This window comes from Dissoconium aciculare (assembly GCF_010015565.1).
Source record: "Dissoconium aciculare CBS 342.82 unplaced genomic scaffold K489scaffold_2, whole genome shotgun sequence".
NCBI classification, from domain to species: domain Eukaryota; kingdom Fungi; phylum Ascomycota; class Dothideomycetes; order Mycosphaerellales; family Dissoconiaceae; genus Dissoconium; species Dissoconium aciculare.
In genome coordinates, this window is record NW_022984952.1 from 1060906 (window position 1) to 1087893 (window position 26988).

The 26988-nt window shown below is 53.4% G+C and overlaps 7 protein-coding genes across 7 annotated transcripts; 4 read left to right on the plus strand and 3 right to left on the minus strand.

Annotated features, from left to right (window-relative positions):
- Positions 1-13: 13 nt before the first annotated feature.
- On the minus strand, positions 14-1348 carry K489DRAFT_392491 (uncharacterized protein; the record flags this gene model as incomplete). Its single annotated transcript, XM_033606741.1, has 1 exon — positions 14-1348. The coding sequence occupies one exon, from the start codon at positions 1346-1348 to the stop codon at positions 14-16; it is 1335 nt and encodes a 444-aa protein (XP_033463232.1).
- Positions 1349-6138: 4790 nt separating this feature from the next.
- On the plus strand, positions 6139-8537 carry K489DRAFT_386627 (SFT2-domain-containing protein; the record flags this gene model as incomplete). The annotated part of the gene is made up of 5 exons (XM_033606241.1): positions 6139-6361; positions 6728-6848; positions 7658-7722; positions 7938-8023; positions 8385-8537. The coding sequence occupies 5 exons, from the start codon at positions 6139-6141 to the stop codon at positions 8535-8537; spliced, it is 648 nt and encodes a 215-aa protein (XP_033463233.1).
- Positions 8538-10881: 2344 nt separating this feature from the next.
- K489DRAFT_406976 (WD40 repeat-like protein) lies at positions 10882-12036 on the minus strand (the record flags this gene model as incomplete). The annotated part of the gene is made up of 1 exon (XM_033607315.1): positions 10882-12036. The coding sequence occupies one exon, from the start codon at positions 12034-12036 to the stop codon at positions 10882-10884; it is 1155 nt and encodes a 384-aa protein (XP_033463234.1).
- Positions 12037-13336: 1300 nt separating this feature from the next.
- On the plus strand, positions 13337-17542 carry K489DRAFT_386629 (MAP kinase; the record flags this gene model as incomplete). Its single annotated transcript, XM_033606242.1, has 3 exons — positions 13337-16000; positions 16022-16075; positions 16100-17542. 3 exons carry the CDS (start codon positions 13337-13339, stop codon positions 17540-17542), a joined length of 4161 nt encoding a protein of 1386 aa, XP_033463235.1.
- A 1667-nt stretch (positions 17543-19209) lies between these two features.
- K489DRAFT_331970 (GroES-like protein) lies at positions 19210-21006 on the plus strand. Its single transcript, XM_033602151.1, has 6 exons — positions 19210-19470; positions 19533-19657; positions 19713-19773; positions 19832-20141; positions 20195-20379; positions 20439-21006. Exons 1-6 carry the CDS (start codon positions 19362-19364, stop codon positions 20735-20737), a joined length of 1089 nt encoding a protein of 362 aa, XP_033463236.1. The 5' UTR covers positions 19210-19361; the 3' UTR covers positions 20738-21006.
- Positions 21007-22484: 1478 nt separating this feature from the next.
- On the plus strand, positions 22485-23970 carry K489DRAFT_312052 (uncharacterized protein; the record flags this gene model as incomplete). The annotated part of the gene is made up of 4 exons (XM_033600829.1): positions 22485-22566; positions 22629-22659; positions 22717-23340; positions 23409-23970. The coding sequence occupies 4 exons, from the start codon at positions 22485-22487 to the stop codon at positions 23968-23970; spliced, it is 1299 nt and encodes a 432-aa protein (XP_033463237.1).
- A 568-nt stretch (positions 23971-24538) lies between these two features.
- K489DRAFT_392497 (uncharacterized protein) lies at positions 24539-25955 on the minus strand (the record flags this gene model as incomplete). The annotated part of the gene is made up of 3 exons (XM_033606742.1): positions 24539-25568; positions 25626-25679; positions 25806-25955. 3 exons carry the CDS (start codon positions 25953-25955, stop codon positions 24708-24710), a joined length of 1065 nt encoding a protein of 354 aa, XP_033463238.1. The 3' UTR covers positions 24539-24707.
- Positions 25956-26988: the final 1033 nt, after the last annotated feature.

Below are 26988 nucleotides of genomic sequence, written 5' to 3' on the forward strand. Positions count from 1 at the left end.
TGGAAGTGCGACCCTATTGCAGATCCATGTCGTATTCATCTTCTTCCTTGAGGTCATTGGACGGTGACCAGAATTGGGCGCCATTGTTGGCCATGCCATTACCGAGACCATTACCCACGGTTTGGAAGCCAGGGCTGATAGGCGGAAGGGTGCCGAGTCCGTCTCCGTTGCCGATGCTGTCTCCGGCGACATTGGTGAAGCCGGGCACTCGAAGCCCAGAGCCAGACGCGCGAGAATATCCGGTGAAGCCGCCTTGTGATGCGTGCTTGTTGAGAACTTCGCAGATCTCTGATCGCATACGGTTCTCTTCCTCTGTGACTTGGAAGGGCCACTCTTTGCCGACCGACTGTAGTATTTGCTTGAGCTGCTCCTCTTGGGTCAACTTCTGGTGCATGTACCACATCATGTCGCGAGTCCATGCGACCGATCCGTTTAGGATGTCACCCTTGTTGGGTCCTTTGTCTTTGTCATCCATGGGGAAGCCCTGAGTAATACCAGTGGCACGTCGCGCCGAGGGTCCGGCGAGCAAAGAGGAGGCTGGGTTCGGTGGCGACATGCCGGCGTTGTTTGTGATCGAGGGTGAGAGGGGTGCGTTCGTCTGAAGATGCTTGCGCACTTTCTCATCTTCCAGTCTGTGTTGTGGTACCAAAGTTCCAAGATCATGGATGCGTTCATTGATGTTGTCACGTCGGCGGCGCTCAACCATGTTGTGAGACTCTCGCCGTCTCCGTCGCTTGGCCTCCTGGACAGTTGATGGACCAGTTCCAGGCTCCATCTTAGTCGGTAAGGATGTTCCACTTTTATGGTAGCCATTGTTGTTCTTCAAGACTTCTGAGATCTGAAGATGGTAGGAGTGAGGGCCGTTAGGCGGCGATGACATGGAAGGGGAACCCTCCCAGCTGTGGCCACTGGGAGTGCTGTCCCAGTTAGCGTTCCCGACGGAGTTTTGCTGGCGATGAGCGATGGGTTGCATGCCCGGATGAGAGAAATCCTCGGAGACCTTCAGCGTCGGCGTGGCTGGCGAGCGAGTTCCGTTGAGCTGTTGCATGTTCGGCCGGAATCCTGTTTGCTGCGGCAGGCTCTGTGTGCCAGCAAATTGTTGCTCGTGCATGTTGGGCCGGAACTGGTTGTAATTGAAGTCGTGCACAAACGGAGACTGAGTGGGTCCTCCGTCAGGAGTATTGGAGAACAAACTCGGGTTGGCCTGAGTCTGCAAATACCCTGGCATGCCCTGGTTGAAGTCGAAAGTGCCATTGTTTGCTGGCTGGCCCGATTCAAAATGCAAGTCAAGCAATTCGTCGTCCGCAATACCAGCGTTACCGCTGAAGGACGAGTAGTTTTGCGACATGCTGTTCGAAAGGCTCGCCGGGTTGATGTTGTTGTTCATGTGCTGGCCGTTCATGTTCTGACCATTGTTGGTGTTGAACTGAGAGTAAGACGCCGAGTCAAAGAAGTCGTTAGGCTCCGCCTTTATGTATGGTGACGTGGCGCTAGCCATTTTGGAGGCGTCGAGGGTGTCGCAGTCAAATATGAGCTCGATTGGTGAGTCGTGTGGCGCTGGAGTGGGTTCTGGGTCCTCGTAGGGAGGAAAAGTGGTAAGGAAATTGACTAGACAGGCACGAATCAGCGATGACCCTGAAAGCGTTTCGATACAAAGCAAGCACGCAGGCGGGAGGCTTGTGGGAGAACCTTTCTTTGCCCACCGCGAGGTACACGGCCATCAACAAGGATGTTGTTCACTTACGAGCTGCAGGCATCCCACGTCTTGATCTGTGCAAGACCTTGTTTGTACCTGGTAGCTGGCTTCTGTCCTACCCACAGACCGGATCGCAATGACTAGCCTGTAAGAGAAGTCTGTCTGATTGTATGTGTCCGATGCGACGAGTTGAAATGCCCAACGTCGTCTTTTGAAGGTCGCGAGAAGATGGCGTCAGCGATGTGGGGTTCGTGGAGTGTGTGAAAGTCGCACGACAGTAGCGACACTTGTGTCGGGCGAGGGGCGTCGTTCCTCAAAGGTCGCAACAAGGGGATAGATATTGGCGACACAGGTGTATAGGATCTGTGAAGTGTGTCGTCAGTTGACTTGTTCGGTGCTGGCAAGCGACTGGTGAAGGCTCGGGCTCAGGCTTCCATCGGCTTATGCACGAAGCGATCCACACAAGCCGTTTGTGCTACCAACGAGCTGGCTGAGAGCACAAGCTCGCATGCACACGAGAGCATCTCAATAGGAAGAGTATATTGTACCATATGCAATAGCACAGGTTGTGTCGGGTACAGAGGTTCGCCAGTCTTGCAGGTACGCACCAAGTTGACGCCAAATGCAGGGGTGAGAAGCAGGGAAAACTCACCAGCAAATGTGCACTTATGAGCCGCTGCTCGGAAAGAGAGAGCTGCAAATGCAGCCCGAGTGTTGTTTGTGAAAGAGGTCAAGAGACCTTCGAGTTTGAACCTGGAGGATATTCGACCAAGAGGGCGTGGTGTCCTCGACTTGGCTGTTGGCGGCGGTGAGCGGCGACAATCCTCCTGGGCTTAGAGAAACTGGCGGCCCGGATCGAGGAGACGAATCGGTGTCGCTGCCTGCGACTGACCTCACTGGGCGGTAGCGAGGCGGCTTTGGCGGCAGCTGTGAGCCGGCACCGAAGTGGCAGCAGTGAAGTGAAAGGAGATTGAAGTCGTGGAAGGGGAACGCGAGCCAGGATGGTGACGAGGGCAGTGGTATTCTTCTGCTCGGAGCGGGCGGATTGGAGCAGCGTCAGCGTCACTGGTGCGGCGAATTCGCGTGTCCGGCGCAACGGCGTTTGAGTGCGGGTAGGAAAACGCGGGGTAGTGTTGGATGGAAAGCGAAGGGCCGTTTTTTACCCAGACGAGGCAGGTTCGGAAGCTTGCCGATGAGACGCGTCAAATTGTATGGGAAACGGGCTCTCTGGCAATTTAATAATTGGACGAAAAGCAGTCGAGTGCGTTCGAGAAGTTCGGACTATATCAATCAAAGGTGACGGGGACCCGAGACAGTACTGCAAGGTTTCTCTGTCAGCTAGGGAGCGATGTATTATAATCATCATGATCAAGTCGTGCGACGACGACCCCCTTCGCTTCTTACCTCTTGGTCACGGAGATGGTGGTGGAGGAGTCGGGGGCGGTGGTGGTGGTGGTGCGGGTTCCGTCGATATTACTTGAACGGGAATGGTGTGGTTATATGTATAACTTCCAGAGCGACGGAAAGGGAGGCGCCAAATAAATCCGCAGCGGTGACGACGTATGGACACTTCGCGTGCAGATCTTGGAAAACTGTTGACGGCGACCGACAAGAGTCTAGGCGACTTCTGAGCAGCTTCTCGTCCTTGCTGAAGGCACCGGATGTTTTACTTCGCCCACAAACGTCTGGTGTATGGGTGAGACGGGTTGTTGGTCGAGGGCGATGTGAGTCAGCGGCTTGGCTTTGATCACCTGTGGGCACGGCGGCGGGCCCGGAATGCTTCGAGAAGGTCTCTGGTTGGCTGTCGAGAACACGGAGACTACTGCGAGCAAGACGGAACACTGTCGCGTGGCGTGGCGGTATGATGATCGATGTCGCTGGCTGATGTGTTAACATTAGTTATTCGGTCTCCAATATCCAACATGCGAAATGCCTTGATCACTAACTGTTGATCGTTTCTGCAAAGGCGTACAGTATGGACTTCACCACACTAAGCAGTATAGGTGTCGATGGTCGTTTGTTCGAGAGGATAGCTGCTTGTCAGATCAAGTGCCCGTGATATCAGTTGAAACGGCAAGTGATGGGGCGCTGTGAATGATATAGTCGGCTGCGAATACAATCGATCACTTCCAGTGGAGTTCACTTATCATCTAGTCTCATCAAGCCAGATGCGACCGGCGACCCGACTTTATATATCGCCACGGCAGGCGGCCAACAAGATAGCCATAGTATGTACATCGGGGTGTGCCTGCGCCTGATTGATAATAATGGTGATGTCGATGATGATGATGATGATGAGGCAACACGCGCAACCATCTCCGTTCGCACCACCACCACCACCACCACCATCATCATCATCACCTACACGACCACTACATGTCCATATCCCTCCTCCATCATCAATTAAATTGGCTGCTGCGATCACTAGCGAGATATTCCGTCCAACACGGAGTCCGGCTCGAGTATCTGGACAGCCTCCACCATCCGGTGTGCGATGCATCCGGCGTGCTCCCTTGTTTTACCTGGTTGTGGGCGTGGTGATCCATTGACTCATTCGGCTTTGGTCTTGATGTCAACGGCTACACACAGGTGTACAAAGCAGGCTTGCGGACCGATGGTCGGCCACAAGGGCGCGCACTTGGCTCGGGCACACACTCCAGGGAAACCCCCACGTCTGGACATTTACGAAAGGGTGTTGTGTGACAGCCTTTCCGAACCGGATCGCTCGTCAAACGAAGGCCGATAAGCTCGTCTGTCCTGGTAGGCTTGGTACATGACCATTCACGAGACTCTAGACTACGCGTCAGGTCGGAGCGGCACGATATGGATCTCAAAGCTTCTTAGTCTATATCAGCCACATGAGCGCGTGCGATGTACACCGGGGCACTTTGGCACATCTAGGAAGACGAGCTTCTGGTCGTGAGGCACGCATGAGACTGTAACATGACGGCAGCCTCAAATTTCACCTCGTGCCAGAGTCATAGCGTGATGGGGGTCCAAATGGTATAAATACATCTACACATCAGACTCATCGCCGATCGACTTTCCTCAACTCCTGATGGACGATCTGTTGACTCTTGCCCATGGGCCACTCAACCTCTGGCAAGGTTTCCTTCTCTGCGCGATTCCTCCAAAGTCCATCACACGCCACACACCATGCAAGGGAGATAGTGGCCATGCTCGAGCCCTGACCCTCCTGGGCGTGATTGAGTGGGCGAGTGTCTTGGTATGCACAATGCAGGTGTCTTTCCCTACCTAGGTATGTGTGTGCCTCGACCACACTGAGAACACGCGGGGTTCCACGCGTCGATCAGCCTGTGCGCAATTACTGTTCCGCATCGTGCATGCAGTTGTCCGCGAAGTTGCGAGATCTGCGTACATGTCTCTGCGGATCACATCTGCGGACCCTTCAGATCGACAATGTTGCCCAAAGGAATACCCGCTGTCACAGGTTTATATGCCACTACAGCTGCATTCATCGCGCGCATTGTTGTTTGTCCGATCTGATAAATGGCAAGCAGTTGTCGAGGCGCCGCGTTCGAAGTCGATGTCGCGTCTTTCACCAGCTGGTGACGATGGAATGTGCAGGTGTTATGGCGTCAATGATGCATGTTGTGATCTGTCTGCGAAGCGGACGAACACACTGGGTTCACGGCGTGATGATACATTGGAAACAACCAATGAGAATGCGACGTGGGTCCCACGCAGCCGACTCCATTGCCACTCATGCCTTGATATTGGTCGACACTGATTGAACCAATATTTGTGAAAATGACCCTGCTTGGTACACAGGCGCGCTATAACTTCCTCGTCCAGAGAATTATGAGGGAGGGAGGTCAGAGTAGTACGGTGGGTGTGATCTTCAACCAGGCGCTCACGCATCACGAACCACACTCGCGAGAAAAGGCCTTCCAAATTGATGGAAAGACTTAGGGCAAAAGCCCGTACGGGAGGGCACACTGGGCACGCCCGCACCCTATTGGCGTGGTTTGGCAATAATGTACTCCAGCCGAACTAGTGCCCAGGTGGTCATGTCCACCACCACCGACCTTGGAAAGTCTGTATCGTTATTGTATCAAGCTAGCACCTCGTAGGAAGCTGTGACAACAATCAACGCCGCCGCATAACACTTTGGGACACCACCTTCGATCTGCTGGGGGCCGATACACTTCTTTGGTGTCAGCCTGATACACAGCATCCTCCTCGAACCACTGAATCTATCAACCGGCTACGGATATCGCCGGCTAGTCTATGACCCGGAAGAACACGCGTTTGACCAATAGGCAACAAAATTCCAGCTACAGACGACCAGCTCACGGAACAAGTGAAGAGACGCGCGGGACGTCCTTCTGATCTTTCCGACGACATCACATCGCAAGCCACTTGTTTGGCAGAGTTTCGCGTTATCGATCGTTATCTACGAGTTATTGCGCTGCGCCAACATGGCTTCGTCATCGTTCAGAGACAACATGAATAGCTTAGGCTGGTCACGTCGCGAGCAGCCCTCTCATACCAACACAACAAAGCCACTGCTGGGCGGCCTGTCCAGATGGAACCCTTTCGGCGGCGAGGGAGGTCTGAGCCTGCCCACAACAGAGGGCGAAGGACCAGGCGCGCCCCTTCCAGCACCATCGCGGAGAGAAGAGGAGGAAGGCTGGTTCGCATGTAAGTCTTGAAACATCTCTGTTCACCAAGGAGAGCATGGCGAGGAGGAACTGCCAGTATGCTGCGCACTTGTACCTACGCACGCATATGCATGGCAGCTGCACGTTGAGCGTGGGAGAGCTTGCACGTCTGCAATGCCGTCTGCCAGTCTCGTGCCCACACATAAGACTCGTGCAAGCTGCAAGATGCGTGATTCCGCTTGGTTGCTCGGGCGTGATGGGATTCAAGTTCCTGCGTTTCTGCGCCGGTGCACACTGCATGACACATGTGCGTCCGTTCTAGCATTTACTCTCTGCCGGCGTGCCCGGCCTTGTCGGCGACTGTCAATGGTGTTCTAGGACGACCAGACTAACGTATTACTTGCAGTGAGCCGTTGGGATCGTCTACTCATATTCGGAGGTCTAAATCTCGCGGCCCTTGTTCTTTTCATGATCTGCTTCGCGCTGCTACCAGTCATCGCGTTAGCATCAAGAAAGTTCGCGATTCTGTAAGTATATGCCCCTTTTCCGACCCCGATACACTCGAGCCCCCTTCCTGAATTACGGTCGCGATCGGACTGGCCACACTGGAGCCCACCCATGTGTCTGGCTGCCAAGATCAAGATGAGCGACCGCCCAATCTGGCTACGATGCTGCGTGGTGCAGCTCGCGCATCCCACACAACACATACGAGCTTCCAACATTACGATGCGTATTGAGCTTGATTCATCAATCTTATGCCAATCATGACCACGCGGTATCGACGACTAGCACCCATTCAAGGGCGCCGGGAGGTCCACGGACGGTTATGCAGTGGGAGCGCCCCGCCTGACCACCCACCTTTTTAGCGCGGTTGGGACTCTGGGGTACGTCCAGCTTGTGCGAACGTCCACAAGACCTGCAGCCGTCCGCGCGCCCGCTTCATGGCTGCCAGCCTGGAGGGAAGAGGGAACGTCGGTCTCCTGCATTTTCCTGTCGCTCACCACTGCATAATCCGCTGCTCCTGCGAGGACGATCTCATGCAACTGCACTTTAAGCTACCGTCTGGGTCTGGCCGAAACTATGTGCCCATGTATTGCAGCGTCGTCTTATCAGCACGCAATGCGCCCAGGTTCATAGCTAACTGCTATCCCCGTCCGCATATGAACACTTGTGAGACGAGGCATTTTGTTCGTTGTTCGTCGTCGGCCATGACGATGATCTCGTATCTCCGGCACAAGTCAGCTTCGAGCTTCGCATACGAGAGTGCATTCTTCACCCCTCCACCTCACACATCTTGGTATTCGTCGCCCGGTGAGCTGCGCTAACGATTGATCAGATGGTCGATGGCATCCCTGCTATTCCTGGGCTCGTGGGCAGTCATGATGGGTCCACTATTATATCGTAAGTAATGCCTCTAGCCTCTTCTGTCCAATTTGGTGTGCTTATCGAAGGCGCCTCGCACCCTTTCGGCGAAATCTCCCTTCAACCCTGTTTTGCAGATCTGGGTTGATGGTGATGGTTGCAAGTCTGTTTCCTGCTTCACTTCCGGAACCACCCTTTTGTGTCTCCGATGAACATCAACTACTTTGTCGAGCGCTCACTAATTCGCAATACAGTCCGTCATCTGATATCAGAGGAGCGTTTGCCCTTCACTGCGACATACTTCGGGAGTATCGTGCTTACGCTATATTTCGCCATCGGGGTAAGTCTGTCGTCGTATCGGCTCTCCACCGGAGCTCTCTTGCGTTCAATTCACACTAGCACACATATCGGATCTATGCCACCACCTTTAGAAGGCTTGTGGTCACACCATGGTCGGATTGGAGGCCTTCGATGGTCGCAATATCTGTGGCGGACGTTGTCGTTTGACCTCCACTCCTGCCCCGACCGACTACTCGGAGCGCATATGCATACTTCCCTCACTCATATCCATCCGGGATGTGCATCGCGCCTCCTGCCTCTAGGTACTCTCCAAGCGGAAGCCCCATCCTCGTTTTGTTATCTGCTCAGCATCATTCGTATGCCATGACTCTTGGTGAGAGACCTGCTGACCATATCTCCAGCTGCATAGTTCTATTCTTACCGCCTTGACTGCCATCATACAATTATTGGCTCTGCTGTGGTACCTCGTCAGTTATTTCCCGATGGGCTCATCGGGGCTGCGCTTCGCCGCCCAGTTTGGCGGCAATCGTATTGCAGCTTGGATGACTGGTTGAGAAGGGAACCAGCTCTATCGCGCGATTGTATGCATGTAATGATATGAGTTGCGCGACGCGGTCGTGTAACAACTGTCTCGTATACACAACCCAAAACCTGATTGTATTGTGCCTTTGCGAAATCCTGCTCCCCAGTACCGTTGTTTGACCGGAAGACGTGCATGACAGGATCCAGCGACCTCTGTGCCTCCTGATCGCTCGAGGTGGCGTTCGTCGTTCTGGTCCAGCCCTCCCTCACGGGTCGACGGCCGCGCGCTACCGGAGGAGCAGATCTGGTATTTCGAGACAAGTCAGATTGTGGTCCTGCGCTATCTCTCGGGGTCATGTGGCTCCTCCCGTTCGTGGCGCCTCGTGGGCCCCCAATTATCTGCTGCGGTTCTGTTTCACACTCTTTGTGGCGAACACCTTGGCCCGTGGTGGGACTTCCAAGGTTCCAAGGCTGTCGATTTTTCACGTCCATCGTTGTCGTCTGCCTGTTGACTTCGCTTCCCTTGACCGCTCTTTCGGCATTGTCATCACGACACAAGGCTTTATTCACAAACGAAAGAGTGGTCAGGAAGTATGGTTTTTAATCCTACGATTACTTTGTCCTGTCTGCTTTCAACGCGACGGGCCTGGTGATCACGGGCCTGAAGAGTCGAACCAAAGACGAGCAGCTCATTGTACACACAATCAGACATTGACTCGACGTCGTTGCTGTCGTCCCTACATCCGGGTAATCGTTCATCCCTGTACACCATTCTGAAACTACAATCCGGAGTCAAGCCGGAACAACGTTTACGTATGCAAGTACAGGACGAACAGATTTTGGTTCCACCATACATAGCACAGAATGAGTCATGGTGATGGGCGGGAGCATCTGAATGGGCCGCTGCTCAAGCATCGAACGGATATCATCGATTCCAGGATCGAGAAACATACAGTTGATGTTCGCCTGCTCGTGCAACCAACACATTTGATTCCGACCGGAACCAAATCAGGCTCCCAAGTTCCGCTTCAAGACCGCTGTGGAACGTGCCATGGCCGCTTTCAATGCTTACCCGCTCACCCATTGGCAGGAGAAGGATCGCGACGCGTGGAGGGCAGCCCAAGGAACATGTGAAACGTGTGAAGGAATGACCACTGCCGCCGCGCACTCACGACCATGCAAGGTCGTCATACCGATCACAACGGCGCAGGCTCTGGAGCTGTAGCACCTCCGACTTTTCCATGTCGTCTCACCAGATCCAGCACGTGGCGGAGCCCTATTTCCAAACCGCCTGGGACGTCTCACGTCCGCTTATTCAAGGAGTTCGTGTAGACGTGACACGGCATTGAGTGACACGGTCTAAAGCGAATCGAAGGGCTGCAAGCTCTGTATTGTATATGCATGTCTGTAGTGTATTCTAGCTGTTACTAGTATGGAAGTATAATTGAACTGCGAACATTGAGTGATGAAAGTCGTCGATGTGCATAATCGGGAGCATCGGAAGCGGGCGGAGCCGATGAAGCCATGTCTTTCTGAGATATCTCCGCACCATGCGATACATCCAGCTTGCCCAGGTGAGAACGCTCTGCACAGTCGACATGCGATGAAACCGGAGACTGGGCCACAATTTTCGGAATATTCAAATTGCCGGAGATTCTCCATTCGAAAATCTTGGCTTCGGATCGAGTAGGCCTTGGCAGCGCGTAGCGTATGGCGGGACATTTCCAAGTTTCTGTAATGACAATTGTCCTACTGTGGATCGTGAATGAGCTTGTTCGAATCCGTCACGGTGACGGTGCATTCTCCGAAACCGGATGACATCAACGTGGTCACTTGAACCACCCTTCAATTGATGTTCGTACGGTATCGCGCTTTCCATAATGTCCGCCTGACACAAGCGAAGCCGACGCGGACGACTCGTCCTCTACATGACAACAGGCGAGCGTAAATAGACGGAGCTCCTTTTCTTGTCCTTTCCCTCGTCAAGTCCACCTGGGCATGATGTAATTCTTGCGGGGTGCATACACAGGCGCTGGAGTGGGCAATGCAGCTAGGTTCACAGCGTGCTGGTCGCAGAATTGTCCAGCCGTGGACAGAGTGGGCAAGTGTGCGCCTTGGGCTGAGACCTGACTTTTTGCCTTTCCTGGGATATGCCGCGAATAGGGTGTCCAGGAGGATGCTGCAGAATAAGGTCGGTTTCGCAGTTGGCTCCAAAGAGGGTCACGATATTGCGAGGTCTTCATCTGGCCGTAATGTATGCTCATGTGCGTTCAGACGCCACTGAGCTCGCCATTGGATCTGCCCGCCCGAGGAGAACACTGCTTCCAATATCGTTTGGCGCACCAAGATTCTCGGCGATATTTATAAAAAGAAGTATCACGCATTGCCGAATGGTCCAACAATCTTCAGCCCGCCCGGATCACCAGCATGAGCGATTGCGTATCTGTGCGGATGCCATGATGCCCATGTCACAGGGTTGACAGTGTCCACGGTGTGGACGAGATCACCGGTATCGACGTGATAGATAGCCATGCCTTTGTCGCCATCCTTGGATCCATCCTGGCCAGCGCCAGCCACCAGATAAGCACCATCGAAGCTGAAACTCAAGTCCCTGACTGAGGAAGTATGATGCATCAGTGAATGCTCGCAGAGCCATGTCTCCGTGTCCCACAGAGTGATCATGCTGTCGCTGGCACCAATTGCCACATAATTCCCAAGTGGAGATTGCTGCACAGCGTATGTATCTCGGGTGTGGGCTTTGATTGTGTAGATAGGCTGCATGGAAGGGTAGTCAAAAACCACTACTGGGCCATCGTGCGTAGTCGCAAACAATTGACGGCCAGAGTTAGAGAAGGACATCATGTTGAAGTTGCCGTGCTCCTTCACTGGCGTGCGATCGGTGTCGATCAAATCATATTTCAGAGCGGCGGAAGAAGCAAAATTGCCTCCTGCAGTGTTTGTGATATCGAGCAGCGGCAAATTTGATCTGCGAATATCCACCGCATGCACGACATCGTCTCGACGACCAACTAGCAATTGTGTCCCATCCGGATGCCACGTAAGGAAGAGGCCCTCATCCCCCAATTTATACTCTCCCGCCTTGCCTGTCGTTCCACCTCTTGCTCCTGCTGCGGCACTTCCACTTGCTGCTGCGGCTGCGCTCCCTGGCATGCGAACATCCCAGACCTTCACCATGCCATCGACACCTGTCGATGCAAGCAATCCTTCCACGCATGGGTTGAAGGTTATTCTCTCGACCAGTTTCCCATGAGCTCCTCCCTTTGCGCTATCCCGCAACTCAGTGCTCGCGCGGAGCTCGGGTCGCTCGGGATTCCATACGCGAATGTTCACGCTTGTACTGCCGGCCAAAAGCGCTCCGGTTGGGGACCACGAGATCGAGCGTATGTTAGGCGCAAGTGTAGTGGTCGCGCGGCCGCCGGCAGTTTCGGAGAGAACCTGCGCCTTGGAGTTTTTGAATGCGGTGGGCAACAGATCCTTGCGCAAAGGCCGCGCTCGCATCGGTGGTGCCATGATGGTGGATGGAAGTGGAAGTAACTTGAGGCTCAGACGGAATTTCAAGCTTGGATGTTTTCTGTGATTAAATTTCTAGACCGGCGAGAAATGGGACACAGGGTAAGCAGGACGTATTGGCGTTCTCACGAGGCGGCAGCAATTTCAAGTATGCATGTTGCAAACTCTACAGGTCACATCGTCTGATGAGAAGCAAGAAATTATTTCATCATTCAAGCCATTCATGCAAGTCAGAGCTTGGGTCCACCAAGCTTGGAGCAGCTTATCGACAAGCGAGGGAAGAAATGAGCGTGTTCAGGCGGAATCAGCTGCACGCAATGCAGCTGGTCAAGACAATGACCGCCCCGTGTCTGCGATTACCATCAAATGGATGATGGCAGTGCATCGTGTTGCTATATGCAATATGATGGTGTGATGTTTCTTCCTTTGACGACACATAGTCTGATCTAACACCGCAATACAGGAGGAGGTCATGCGACATGGGGCATATGAACAACGCGGGCGCATTTGCTTTTGCTCCGCCCGCTAGCAGATTCATGGATTTGTCCGGCCGGTCAGTTCTGGTGAGATTCTTTGCGTCAACGCCCGCTCCAGAACCGGTTTCTCGCCCTGGGTTTGTTAATAATGTGCATTGCATGGAAGCAGGTTCTCCGCACATGGCTCTGCATCATTGTCCCCTGCTGCTGAATACTAGATATTGTGCCTCTCGATACATGGCACCCAGACAGGCACATGCAGTCAACGGTGCGATTCACCATACATTATTACATGTAGATCTCACTTGGATTCAGTCGATGGCGCTGTGATGACGCAGATTTAGAACCAAAAAAATCGATGAGACACACGTCCCCAGTTCAGGTTTAAGATTCACCATCGGGAAGCACGCGCTCCGCGTTCAGCTACGCATCCCGGCCCATCACTCATCGCTTCTGCTTGAGATCCAGATTTATTAGATCTGCTGGACGTGCTTCCGACGGAGAATGATACCACTTCACGCAGATCTCTGCTTCTCTTCGGATGCAAAAACGTATGCCAGACCCGCAAGGTACACAGTTGATCCCCGGCACGCCTAGGCGGGAAATTCGGTCGTCGCCCTGCTCGCCGTCTGCCAGGCCGAGCTATTCCCGAAGTAGTTGCATCGGTGTCAATTTAACCGCGTCTCGCCATCATCATCGCTGATCTTTCTCGCGCCTTGATTGACTGGCAAGACTGGCTAACTAAGTCAAAGTCACGACGTGACCATTCGCCACCGCGGGCCTCCGCTCGATCCGTGGACACTTCCGCTGTGGTCGCCGCTAGAATGGAGGATCATGAAGGCGAACGTCGTCCAGATTTAAACACCTTCGACTCTTCCGGCACCAGCTCTGTGGCCGAACACGAGGAATACGTCGACGTCGCAGATCCCGACGGCGACAGCGATAACGAAGGCCTTTCTTCTCGTAATTTCTCCGCCGCAAGCACAGTCGCGGGCGATGCTTATGATGAGGTGACGCCGCTGTCCAACTACTCGAGCTACGCGTGGTCCTCCGCTGCCGGGTCCTCCAACAGTCGATCGGCAGGAGGTCGTCTTTCCAACTCAATGGCATCACCAACAAGTGCATCATATGAGGTACTACCACCATTGTCGACTGGAAATGGAGTGCCAACGCCTCAATCTCGCTCGGCTCGGCCTGGGAACGTACGACAACCGAGCAACGCATATGCGCCGGCTCGCAGACCACACCAGTATTCCATCAATACCGGCACCCGACCGCGGAACTCTTCCTCACATCGCTTGATAAAGCGCAACCCGAATGCAGAATACCGTGCCCAGGAGAAGGCATATGTGCAGAGGATCAGGCAGGACGTTCCCGAGAGCGACTTATACGGAGAGATTCCTACGCCTAGTCTAGACTATGATACTGGGACTGAGTCCGATGAGACTTCGCCCACAGGGACAAATTATGGCGATTACGATCCTCCAGAGGTCGACACACTTCTCTACTATGGAAATGAAGATGTGGAGCCGTCGATCGAGGAAATGAAGGTGCCCGCCAACCGGGAGCGGCTGGAGTGGCACGCTATGCTTGCAAACGTCCTGACCGGCGATGTAGTCAAACAGGAGAAGAAGCGACTGATAGGTGGTCTGGAGCAGCAAGGCGCGGATGCACTGAAGGCGGAGATCTGGACAGGCGTGCGCGCCAAAACCTGCGGACGGACACTGCCCCACCAGAAACGCCTGATCGAGGATGGCAGGGTTGCTGCGACAGCGACTCTGGAAGACATCTGCTCTTTCGCCATCAAGGGTGAGGCTGAGGTTGGAAAGTCGCCACTAGAGCAGGTCCATGAGGTGGTGAAGAAAATCGAAAAGCTTGAAGCATTGTACCCGACTCGTCAGGCCTTAGAGGAGGCGCATCCGAAGGCAAAATCGCCAGCCTATCAAGAGACTTGTGATGCTGTGATATCGTGGTTCAATACCACAGAGCTGCTGAACACCGAACTCATGATTCTGCAGAAGTGGGTGGGCAATCCGGAACTCGATTTCACCAAGCCACGAGAACATCCCGACGGAGAGGAACAGACCCATATTTTCGATGAGAGCTCCTTCATTGATCGTGTGCTCAAGGAGGATGGTCTCAAGTCTTTGCAGGGTAAAGACAGTCTTCTGAATAATCTCAACAGCGCGATTGAGAAAGCCAAGGCGACATTGATAGCTAATGCTGCTCTGTTCGCGGCCAGGCATTTGCCTCCCTACATTGAGGAGCTTCTGATCCTCATCAACTTCCCAAGTCGTCTCATTCAGGAAATTATCCGTCTAAGAGTGGCATATGCAAACAAGATGAGAGACCCAGCTTTCAAATCTGCAGTCACAGCCGGTGCAATGACAGCGGAGCAGATGATCCTACAGTTTCAGATTTTGCTCCGGCTCGCGGTACATATCAAAGGAGTGTATACCAAGACTGCCCAACCAGAGCCCGGATGGGACCTACCACCCTGCATTGACGACAATTTTGACTCCATCATTCTCGATGCACTCAAATTCTACTTCAAACTTGTTGACAGGAAGCTCTCCGCGCACAAGAATACCTTCAAAGAGGCAGAAATTCTGGAACAGGAATGGGAGTTTTCGATGCAGCTTGGTCGACAGCTCGATGGCGGTGATGTAGAGGTTGCGGAACAATTCTCCAGTCTCACATCAAAATCTATGGGTCGTCTCGCCGCCAACTTCGAGCAGGAACTTTCGCGTCCTCCTGATGAGGTCTCGGGCACTGGCGAGGTCGACAAGCGTTATAAAGCACTCCTCGACTCTGTACGTGTGCGTCAGCGAAAGATCTTCCGTTTCAGCCGTATTCTCGCTCAGAAATTCGAGAACGCGACCGAGTACGCAATCAACATCGACGAGGAATCCTTCGAAGATCTACTTCACGATCTCAAGTCTACTGGTCACGTCCTGGTCGATATGCCTGGGGATTCAGACGACGATACAGAACCTGAGACGAATTTCAGGCCCGGCTCAAAGATGTACTTCATCGCAAGTCCATCCCTCAAGGAACGTCCTCGGGCTATACAGAGCATGCTCGGTACCTGCTACCATGCGGAAGACGGGTCTGACGATCCAAGTAACCCCTATCTCCTGGTATTGAAGCCCGAATATCCCATCCACTGGGAAGGCGAGCGTGTGAAGGCCGTCCTGAGCACGTCAAATGCCGAGATGCTCTCCAATCCGAACTCGCTCAAGGTCAGTGTTGGACGCATGCGGTTGGTCGCTGATGGCAGTCAGCAACGCTTGTCCAGCGCCAAAGCGGCTTTCCGAGCGTCGACTCGACAACTGCCGCTAAACACACTGGTGGAGCAGCGTGCCAATTCGCCACGAGTGAACAAGGAACTGGGAAAGATCAGGCAGACGGCCCATCAATTGTCCAAGACCATCATGGATTCCGTCGCGATCGTGCGATCTCAGATCGAAGCTGCGGGAACCAAATGGGTGAGTCAAGAGCTGATCCAGACCTGCTTCGCTTTCGCCACAGAATTCGGACAGCGAAGTGCCATTCACATGGACGTTCAGATGCGCGCCATCAACCAGCATCGATTGACCAAACTTGCGCTTGATTGGGTATCGTTCATTTGCGATGATTGCGTGCCTAGTGACCGGAAAACGTTCCGATGGGCGGTGGTCGCTCTGGAATTTGCTATGATCATGACCAGAGGCCAGAACATCCTCTCCATCTCTGACGAAGAATATGCCAGACTACGACTCAAGGTAGCTGGCTGCATGAGCTTGCTCATCTCACATTTTGACATCATGGGTGCACGCAGTAACCTTGCGGCACAGGCTGAACGGATGAAGTTAGACGCAGTCAATGGGCGGTTGAAGTTTGATATGGCCAAGGTGAAAGACGACGAGGAAAGCGCAAAAATCGTGCGCGCACAGTGGCTGGACGAGCTCGAGAAGATCGATCAACTTCGCAAGGACAAGGAGGCGGAGCGGCAAGCCCTGGGCCGCGTACTGGAGGATTCGAACGAAGCCGATCGTGCCCTCACCTATCTCAGCGCTAGCGCTGGCAATGTCCACTTACGGTGGCAACAAGGTCAATTTGTTGGAGGCGGCACATTCGGTTCTGTTTATGTTGCGGTCAACCTTGACAGCAATCACCTCATGGCTGTCAAGGAGATCAGGCTGCAAGACCCGAAAATGATCCCAACTATCATTTCCCAGATCCGCGATGAGATCGGTGTGCTACAAGGACTCGATCATCCTAACATCGTACAATACTACGGCATCGAGCCTCACCGAGACAAGGTCTACATTTTCATGGAGTATTGCTCTCGTGGTTCCCTGGCGTCACTCCTCGAATACGGTCGGATTGAGGACGAAACTGTCATTCAGGTGTACGCCCTGCAGCTCCTGGAAGGTCTTTGCTATCTCCACGAGGCGCACATTGTCCACCGCGACATCAAACCGGAGAACGTTCTTCTCGACCACAACGGTGTCATCAAGTTCGTCGACTTCGGTGCTGCCAAGGTCATCGCGAAGCAGGGCAAAACAGTTATGGCCGACCGCCCGGACGCGAAGGGCGGCAAACAAGGTAGCATGCAGGGCACACCCATGTACATGTCTCCCGAAGCCATTAAGGGCGGTCACCAGCCTCACGCACGTCTTGGTGCTGTAGACATTTGGTCTCTGGGCTGCGTGATTGGTGAGATGGCTACCGGCGCGCGACCATGGGCCAGCTTGGACAACGAGTGGGCCATCATGTACAACATTGCCAATGGCGACAGTCCCACGCTGCCGACCAAGGAGCAACTCAGTGATTCCGGGCTTGATTTCCTTCGGCGCTGCTTTGAGCGGGACCCTGCTCGCCGGGCCAGTGCTGTTGAACTCCTCCAGCATGACTGGATCCAGACCATCAAGGTACAGCTGAGTCTTGAGCCGGGAACTCCTGCGACGCCGGCATCCGAAGTCAGTAGCTTCACAAGCGGGGCGTCCACGTACACACCAGCCAGCTCTGTCAACGGAGATCGTTGATTAGTTTTATTTTGGAACGGGACTGGCATTTATGCGGGCTCCCGGACGCATCTGACAGGCGTATGGCATTCAGGCATTTCGTTTCATCATTCAATATTCTTTGTTCTTCATTGGGTTGGCGGGTGTGGTTTGTGGATAGCGTTTGGGGCAGGCGGGCGCTTCAGGATGTTTATTTTGAGTTTGTGATTCATAGGCTTGGATGTAGATGATGCCTTGCTGTTGGTTTCGATTACAATCCACTTAATCATGCATTCGTCTTCTACCTGATGAGCCACTGGTTCCTACGTGTGTACTGCAGCGAATAACGTGTATCCCCCACTATGCCGCCGAAGTTGAGTCGGACCTTGGCTACCCACCTGCCAGTAGTCATCGTCGCGGCACACACTGAAGCGGGTTTACATCACACGTGCACCAAATTCACACTTCATTATTGAACTCAAGATAACTGTACAGCATTGAATCAAGGGGAAGCTGCAAGTCCGTTTTATATATTAACCTGGAGAAAAGGTATGATCTATCGGGGATAAAAGCGGACTGCAAATGTGTACTCTTGGGGTTCACATGTGCATGTAACCCAAACCCTACCATGACAACCCTATCGCGGACACAGAGAGAACTTCGACCGCTGCTTGAAGTCAGCGTCCATTAAGACTGCCGGGTACACCCATAAGCATGTCACGATCGCGACAAAAATTGGAAATGTGTTCGTGAATGTGACAAATGACCATGTAGTGGGATCGAACTGCGCACTCGCGGGTCTGTTAAGTGTGGCGCATGTGCGCGTGGAGACCAGCATCCGCCCATGTCTCGAGTCGTCATCCTAGATCCAGTGTCTCCACAACGCCACGCCATGCCCTGGCGTCACACCATGCCATGCCGCTTGTCGGTTGGCTCTGTGCCTTCGCTTCAGAGAGGTGCGGCTCAATGGTAGAGGGCGATATTATCTTCGGTGTCTGGGTCTGTGCAATCCTTCGCTAAATAGTTATGATCACAAGTGGAGTCGATAGCTGCCGCAAGGGGAAAGGGATGCGGTATTTGGCTGCCGAAGACCATTAATCGTGACCGACTCCTGTAGCCTTGAAGCATTGCGGCCATCCGATGACGCGAGTTTGAATGCAAGCGAGTTTAGATTCGCAGCGCTCGAGTCAGTCTGTGGGATGCAACGCTTGTCAGACGGATGTTGATAAGACGACAAGACACAGAATGCCGTGAACATGATATCAAATTCGATTCAGGCGCCTAGATGTCGCGGAGCACCCTCAATATTGGACATCGAGGTGGAAGCAGGCGCATGAAACGCGAATGGCAGTGCAAAGACAGCGATCAGCCCGACAAAGAACGTGTCCTCGTCCTTGAAATTGATATATTCCTCCTTATCGCCATTGACCCTGTCATGCTCCACAAGCTCCCTCCCGGCGCGTCAAGCTTCTGTTTGGGCAAGGCTCAAATGCAAAGGTTGCGCCTGTGGGACGATTGGACTGTATGATCCTTTGATCCTAAATGCCTAGTGCCCCGCTCGCCACGACCCACCCTTGGCCTACATGACCGGCCTGCTGTTCACTGCCGTCATGTACCATCGTGGCGGACATTACTCGGGCAATGATTCAAGACTACTTGTCTACCAAGACGGAGCAATGGAAAATATTCATCCGGTGCAACACTTGAAGCTTAGTATGTAGAGCTCTCGGGCTGTGCGTCTGTGTGTAACTGGTAGCTTGGGAATAAAAACAATGTCGAGCTGGCTCTCATATGCAAGGTCATACCTTGTCTGTTCACCTTGAATTCCAATTAATACTATTTGAAAATTTGGACGATCGAAATGACCGAAGCTGAAATACAGATTCCAAAGAAGGGCAAGGCTGCTGTCGTCGTCAATGAGGGACCCGATTTTCACGTCGAAGTCCAAGAAGTAGATGTGCCTGAGCCAGGTGAGTTGGCCACTCCTTGTGACGAGTCACCATTGAGCACATCCATTGACGAAAAATTGCAGCCGATGATCAACTCCTTCTGAAGCTGAATTGCACTGGCCTCTGCATGTCCGATGTCCATTTCATGATGCATGACTGGGCTCCACCACCCATGTCAGTATTTGGTACCAGGTGCGCGGGTCATGAAGTGAGTGTGCTCGATGCCGTCCCGTCATCTGGGCAACCATACTGACAAATTTTAGGGTGCCGGAGTCGTTGTCAAGGTAGGAAGCGCAGTCAAAGGCTGGAAGGTTGGCGATCGAGGTAAGTCGACCTCCCGAGCACATTATGGAAGAGCATACAATTGATGCTTGATTAATAGCTGGCGTGAAGCCGCTTTGGGACGTCTGCCGCAACTGCGAGGAATGCTGGACCGGTCGCGAGAACTACTGCCAGAAGGGAGTCTACACAGGCCTCATGGTGGAGGGAACCTACCGAGAATACATCGTTTCTCCTGCCAATTACACCAGCAGAATTCCTGATGGGGTGCCTGATGAGGTTGCTGGGCCGATCATGTGCTCCGCAAGCACGATGCATCGCGCACTCGTCGATTCAAATTTGAAAGCCGGGAGCTGGGTTTGCTTTCCCGGCGGTGGAGGTGGTGTTGGACTACAGGGCGTCCAACTCGCCAAGTATGAGGAAATGCCATGCACAAATACGATACAGGGGCTGACAAATTTCGCAGGGCTATGGGAATGCGACCCATCGTCATCGACAGTGGCGAGCAGAAGAAGAAGCTCTGCCTCGAGCTTGGCGCCGATGAATTTATCGACTTTAAAGAACACTCCGACGTCGCCGCCAGAGTCAAGGAGGTCGCAGGCGGCGTAGGCGCCCATGGTGTCCTCGTGACCGCTTATCAAGCATACAAAGGTAAGCAAGAGCCGTCACCTGGTCGGCTCGCTGCGGAGCGACTGACAAATGATGGGCAGACTCAATTTCGTACGTGGGAGATCGGATAGGCGCAAAGATCATGTGCATCGCGCTACCACCAGCAGACACGATCACTCTTGGGACGGACCCGAACATCTTCGCTTTCAAGAACCTTACCATCACCGGTACTCTCGTAGGCACGATGCAGGATACGGCGCAAGCGCTGGAGTATGCGCGCCGCGGTCAGCTCAAGGGCATCGCAGAAGTGCGAGGGATGTCACGTTTCGACGAGAGCGTGCAGGCGTTGCGCCGTGGCGAAGTCGCTGGCCGAATCGTCATGGACTTTAACAAAGAATAGTCTGCATCGGACAGACCTGGCAGGAATTTCTGGACTGCTGTCGGCTGCTCAGAGCGCAGAGATGGCTTGCTGAAAGTTTGTATGGATCGTTAATGTACATGATCCCAACTGCGAAGTAGGTAGTCTCCTTCGTATGCCCGGAAAATACTTGATCGGAACGCGATAATGTGATATGTTTCTGAATAGCGCCACGGACGCAATCATGCAAGCTGAGAGCATCGGTGGTTAGCAGATGAGTCCAGATGGGATGGTATGTATGATTGTGTTTCAAAGCCTAACCCAGATCAATGTGGATATTTCTTCACCTGTGGTGATGGTCGGGATGTCAGGATGCAACGTCGACATCTCGACACATCCCCGGAAATCATATAGAGTAATACAATAACAGTGATAATGCGAGGCGGTGGTATGCTCGAGAGAGATGGCCAACCAGTGGACGGGTCGTTACAGTATTATTATGGATAGTGATAGGGCCCAGATCTCTTGCAGGTTTCTAATATGAATTAGTAGTAGTATTGGCAGGAAACAGACTAGTACTGGCGGAGTAGTGTAATGAACGGCGGCAAGCAAAGCGCTGAGCACACACCACCACCGCCCATGCATTACTACACACCTGCAGCGACGCAGCACATACAACCACCGCCAGCAACCGTCGCCGTCACCGCCGCCATCCTCTCCTCCAGACATATAGATTTGACCGCGACGGAGACCAATCGTCGTCGCTTCACATCAACAAACAAACCTTGGAGTATTTACAGACACTGCTGGCTGCCGACACCACACTTCGCGATCGAAAAAACGAGCAAATCTCCCACACGCAAAAAGCACTTCTCCTAGGCTCATCCGTCGCTAGCTAGAGTAGACCTTGTTCGCGTGTCCGCGCTCTGTCTGCTACCTAGGTATTTTACCAGGATTTCACGTGCCGTCACACCCAATCGTCCCTGCAAACCACGATCAACGTCTAGAAGCAAGCGCCGCCCTCTGCCCCGTCCATCACATTTCCGCCATTGCCCACTCCGCGCCGTCCACGCTCCTGCCGCTCAGTCATCACCGCGAAACCTCGCCGACAGGGCGACGCGAAACCTCGTGACCGTGAGAGCTTCATTTGCGACTTGGATCGGACCTGTTGCTTTACCTGGTCAAATCGCATACAACGGCGTCGCATCGTCTCTCATTCTCTGACGTCGACTTGACCTTCAACGTCGCGCAGTAGACACTCGAGTTGTAGTCTCAACCGCGCTCTACCGAACTCCTCCTCAATTCCACAACAACCAGCACAGTGGATTCCGAGATCGAGACCGATTCGGCCCGTACGACGCCCTCGCTGCGAGCACACACCCCTCACGGCAAGACAGTTGTCGACGCGCAATTCAGCCTTGATTTGCAGACAACCTCCTCGGAGCGCCAGGGCCGACCGTCCTCTGCTTCGGTAGAATCGCCTCCGCCTTTCTCCGCGCACAACTTCCCGTCTCGCTATTTTCCCGCACCCTCTTCGGCCGACCCTTACAAGACTCTTGTAACCACCCAGGGCGCCTCAACCTCTCTCGCCGCGACCGCGCCATCCGGTCCAGCACCGCCATTTGAGGAGTCCAGCGTAGCGCCCGCTACTTCGAGTGTCCTCGCCGAGACCAAAGCAGCGCTCCCAAGAGATACCAAGAGCGGATCGTCGAGTAAGGATCTCGACGACGGCGAGCCTCCACCACCATATACCGAAGGTTCAAGTCCACTTGAGGGCTTCACATACGTCATGGCGGCAGCAGGAGGTGCAGCAAGCATCATCACGCAGGTGCAACAGGGTGGACCAGCGCCGTTGAACACGTCGCTCGCAGGTAAGGAGGAGCTCGACAAAGGCGATATGGTACGAATGTTGAGCAGCTTGCTTTGTCTTTAGGCACCGATGAGAACATCACTCTCGAGCTGCGGTAAGGCACCTGAGATATGCTACTGGTATACTCGCATTTACTGACACTGCAGAACAGAGGTACTCGATTCACAATCTCGCGAGATGAGCTACTCACTCTACCCGAATTTGTTCTGCTATCATTATTTCCCAATGGTCTGCTCCCGGAGAGCCACATGAACCAATACCACGAGGGCGATGTATTTCCCGTTGACGTAAGGAAGCCCCATAAACCCCAAAAGACCCGCGCGATTGTGCAAGCGAAACAGCCACAGATCACGCTACAAAACATCACATCCATGCTCTCCAATTCAAATGCATATTTATCTGACATGATTTATCGCTCACAGTACGATCCGATCTCGCTGCAATACATGTTGGAATTCTTCCGTCATGTTGCCCAGACCATTCCTCAGTCATCAGATGAGGCCGGAGCTGATACGCTCAATACGATGCCGATCGAGCCGATGGCCGGCAATGCGCGCGACATGCTTCAAGATCGCGCTGGGATCATCGTTCTCCGAGAAGATCTTGATTTCTACGCAATTCCGCCCCGAAAGGACATTGAGCAACCGGAGATGATCGAAGTGAAGCGTGCAGCTAGCAGGGCCCTTCTCAAACAAGACGGCATCTTTTCGGGTCTCCGGAAGAGCAATGAGCCAGGCACCACCGAGCAACATCTTATCGAAATGTTGACTGCCGGGTATGATAATTTCCGACTCAAGTGGGCACCTGACGATCGATGAGACCCATGACTGACATGCGATGTAGAGGTTTCGACCACGAAGACACCTGGGGCCACCGCGCTGCTGAGCCCAACAAGGCTGTCATCTGCTCCATCGCCCTTGCGCGGCTGCGTACCGACATTAAGGGTGAGTCGGCGGGCTCCGCCAATGCGGTGGGCATGGCGCAGAAGCTTCTGCTCTTCTGGAGGAAGCCGGCGCGTCGATGCTGGTGGGAGGGTGTCGAGCTTGACAATGTTGAGGGCGTGGAAGGCAAGCTTAAGGTCTGGATCCGAAGGGTGTGGACATTGGAAATGGTACGTGATACTACATGCAACTTTCCAATCCCTTTTCGAAACGAAGCCTCGACTGACTTGGACATTCTAGAGTGTTATTGGTCTCCGCTGAGTGTCCATGAGCGCATGGCGCGATCATGGATGCTTCCGCGTATTATGTTGCGCTGGCACATCTCGTCGCCAAAACACGTGAAACACGTCTGTCTTCATGGATCATATCGGATCTGCAGCTCTCCAAGTCGATCCCGGAATTCAAACATCTCTCCTAAAATTGCTGATACTGGGAACTACCTAAGCTATCTGGACACACTCTGACCTCGCGCCCGGGAATAAATGAGGACTTGGATCGCTAAATGGACCGCTCGGTACATGTCCAATAGATTGCATATTTTTTGTCGTCGCATGGTGTGAGGGGGAGTATGGGTTTGACATCGCTCGATCGGGATCATCAGCCTAGCGTCCGGTGAATGTTTGCCGCCCATTCGTCACGGGTGGATCATCGAGGAGGAGAAGCGAATGGGGCTCGAACTGTTTTCTTTTTCTTTAATATAAGCAGAAAAAAGCTGTACATTTTTTCCTCTACCTGGCTTTGTGAAGCCCCCTTCTTTGTCTCGAATGATAGTACATCCTAGATCAATCGCCACCGAGGTAGAGGATGCACGAAGGAACATCCCGTTGGAAGCAGCATGGACTTCTAGGCTGAGGTCATCGTCGAGAACTACAGCGCGAAGAGTGAAAGAGTTGCACCAGGTTCGCCGTGAAAAATTCATCGAAATGAGTCTATGCAGCCCACGTGGACACCGTGGGCGTTCCAAGTCGTGATGTCGTGTACCAAAGTGTATCATAACAGTCGCCCAACCCAAAGAATCCAACATGTATGTATGTGCCCGATGTTCCGTATATGATTAGTTTGTCGTGATCTCCAAAACGAACGCCAAGCTAAAATGCATCGCGCCGTGCGTACTCTCTTCCATCTCTTGAAATGGCAGTAGATGTTGAACTTTTGAATAGAAAATCAAAAGGGTGTAAATCAGGTCTCCGACGTCGGGTCGTTAGTCTCCCCACAGGATCTTGCTCACGGGAGTGACGGCGCCATCCCCCTTCTCCACCCGACCGTCTTCCAGCTGCCGCACCGGCCGGACCATACCCTTGTTGAAGATGAAAGTCCCAGCGATGCCGAACTTCATGCACGCACAGAACAGCAGCACCGACGTCGGACTTCGGAAGTTGAGCAGGGCCGCGCCGGTGAAACTGCCGGCCTCCATACTCGCGAAGAACAGGATACGGCGGAGCCGTTTGGTGTTGCGTAGCGCGAACAGGTCCTTGTCGCTCATGAGCGCGACCAACGCGCCCGTGATCATCGTCGTGTTGAGCTCCGGCATGTTCACATTCAGGGCCGTGGCGATCTGTCCGCTCATGGCAAAGGCCAGCAGGGCGAGGACGCCGCCGGCGCCGCCGCCGACGTTCGTCCGGTTGGTCCAGTAGCGGACGGCGGTCGCGCCGAGGATCATGAAGGCTTGGATGAATTGGGAGATGGCGAGCCAGATTCTTCGACGTTGGCGGCTGACGCGGCCGATTTGGCCCCAGAATAAGGCTCCGGCGAGGAAGACGGCCATGGAGATGCCGACGTTCTGTTCCGTGCTGGTGATGGATGGGTTGCGGAAGGCGTAGAGGGCGAGGAAGAGGGCGTTCCCGGTTTGTTTGGTAGTGTAGACGTTGTAGGTGGTGAAAGTCATGGCATCGAGTGAACCGGTCACGATTGTCATTAATAGTAGTTGCATCTCGAGATACCTGTCGCCGGCCACCTCTTGTGTGAAGTACGTCTTCCATGCTCGCTTCGATGGGAAGTGAGCTTTGTGTCCTTCCTCTTCGACGATCGTGTTGTCGTCGGAGATCGGATCCTCTTCGAATTCCTACGAATGTCAATGAGCGAGGTACTCGTGTGAGAGACAATGACAGCAGATACGTACCACGTGAGGTTGGTCTCCTCCTAGGTCGTTTAAATCATCGTGTTGAATGATCTCCTGTGACAAGGCTCGATTCAAGGCTCGATTGATCTGTGCTCCGGTCGGTGCTCGTTGGCCTGGTGGCCTTGGGGCATCGAAAGAAAGTGCTGAAGGTCGTGGCTCAATGGCAGGCGTCAAATTTACTACGCCGGCCTCGACGTCGACGTCTCTACTTGGATATGGATGCAGTAACGACGCCCTTCGAGGTATATTTGTGCTGCTCCATGTTCTGATGCGTTCCACCATGGAGTTTGTCCGATGGGTCAAGCCCGGTCGGTCATCAGGTGAAGCCATGGTCGAGACTTGTGCTGGACAAAGGACTCAACGCGCTTCGAGGAATGGACCAAGTCCGAGCAACTGATGTAGAAAGAACATAGCACGCACGAAAAGTTGAGTTGAAGATCCAAAGGAAGACTTCTCCACCGAACATGCAGCATGCAGCATGATGGAGACAAGTACCCTTAATCATGTAGGGTATGATAGTGTATCCGTTAGGCTACTTGTAGCTTTTGCTCGAGCGCCTTCATGCTCTGGGCCCGGGATGTCGATCGTGCAGTGGAGGGAGAGGGAAAAGCGACCGAGTGGTTCCTGGTGTGGCTCCGTTCTAGCTCTTCTCGACCGTTTGATGCGCTCCGGTGGCCTCGAATATCGGGCAATGAGCGAGGCGGCTTTGCGAAATCACCGCAAAACGCGAGATAAGCATTTCGTCGTTGGCCCTGATCGGCTTGTCGTGCATGGGCTTCGGTGGTGCGGTGGTGCTACTACCACCACCACCACCATTTCTGCAGTCCCTCCCCCCGATTCCAACAGATGACGTCTGCCAGCAGGATTCCCGGATCGTTCCCACACCGAAAACAGGCAGCGTGAGATCTGTGTCGGATGTACTTGATTAACCAACTGTATTCACACAACAAGGCAGGCATGTTGTGCATGGTTGTTATTGTCATTGCCATCCTGAATGTATGCTGGGCAATAACCACATGTCGGTCGAAGTGTGTGCGCATTGAATGTACTGTGCCGCCATCACCACCGTGCGCTCACCTGGGCAGGATCCGAAGGATTGCGGTTCGCATCCATTGTACACAAGTACTGCTTATTACCTACTACCTACCTAGGTGCTCCTTATTATGGTTTTAGAATAAAGCACCCATTAATGCCCTGGCCTGAACCGATCATCAATGTCGATCAAGTGCAGACAGACATCCTGTTCATATCAGATCACAACCCTCAAGGAACAATTCGAAGGCGAATACTCTTCGTCTCAAAATCCGGATTGTCCATGACACTGCGCATCTCCTTGACTCATGATGAGCAGAGATGATCCAAT

Bases quoted from the DNA above. Each gene is read 5' to 3' on its own strand.
- K489DRAFT_331970 (XM_033602151.1), top strand. From the start codon at position 19,362: ATGACCGAAGCTGAAATACAGATTCCAAAGAAGGGCAAGGCTGCTGTC. The intron at 19,471-19,532 runs GTGAGTTGGCCA...GAAAAATTGCAG, and splicing joins AGTAGATGTGCCTGAGCCAG to CCGATGATCAACTCCTTCTG. The intron at 20,380-20,438 runs GTAAGCAAGAGC...AATGATGGGCAG, and splicing joins CGCTTATCAAGCATACAAAG to ACTCAATTTCGTACGTGGGA.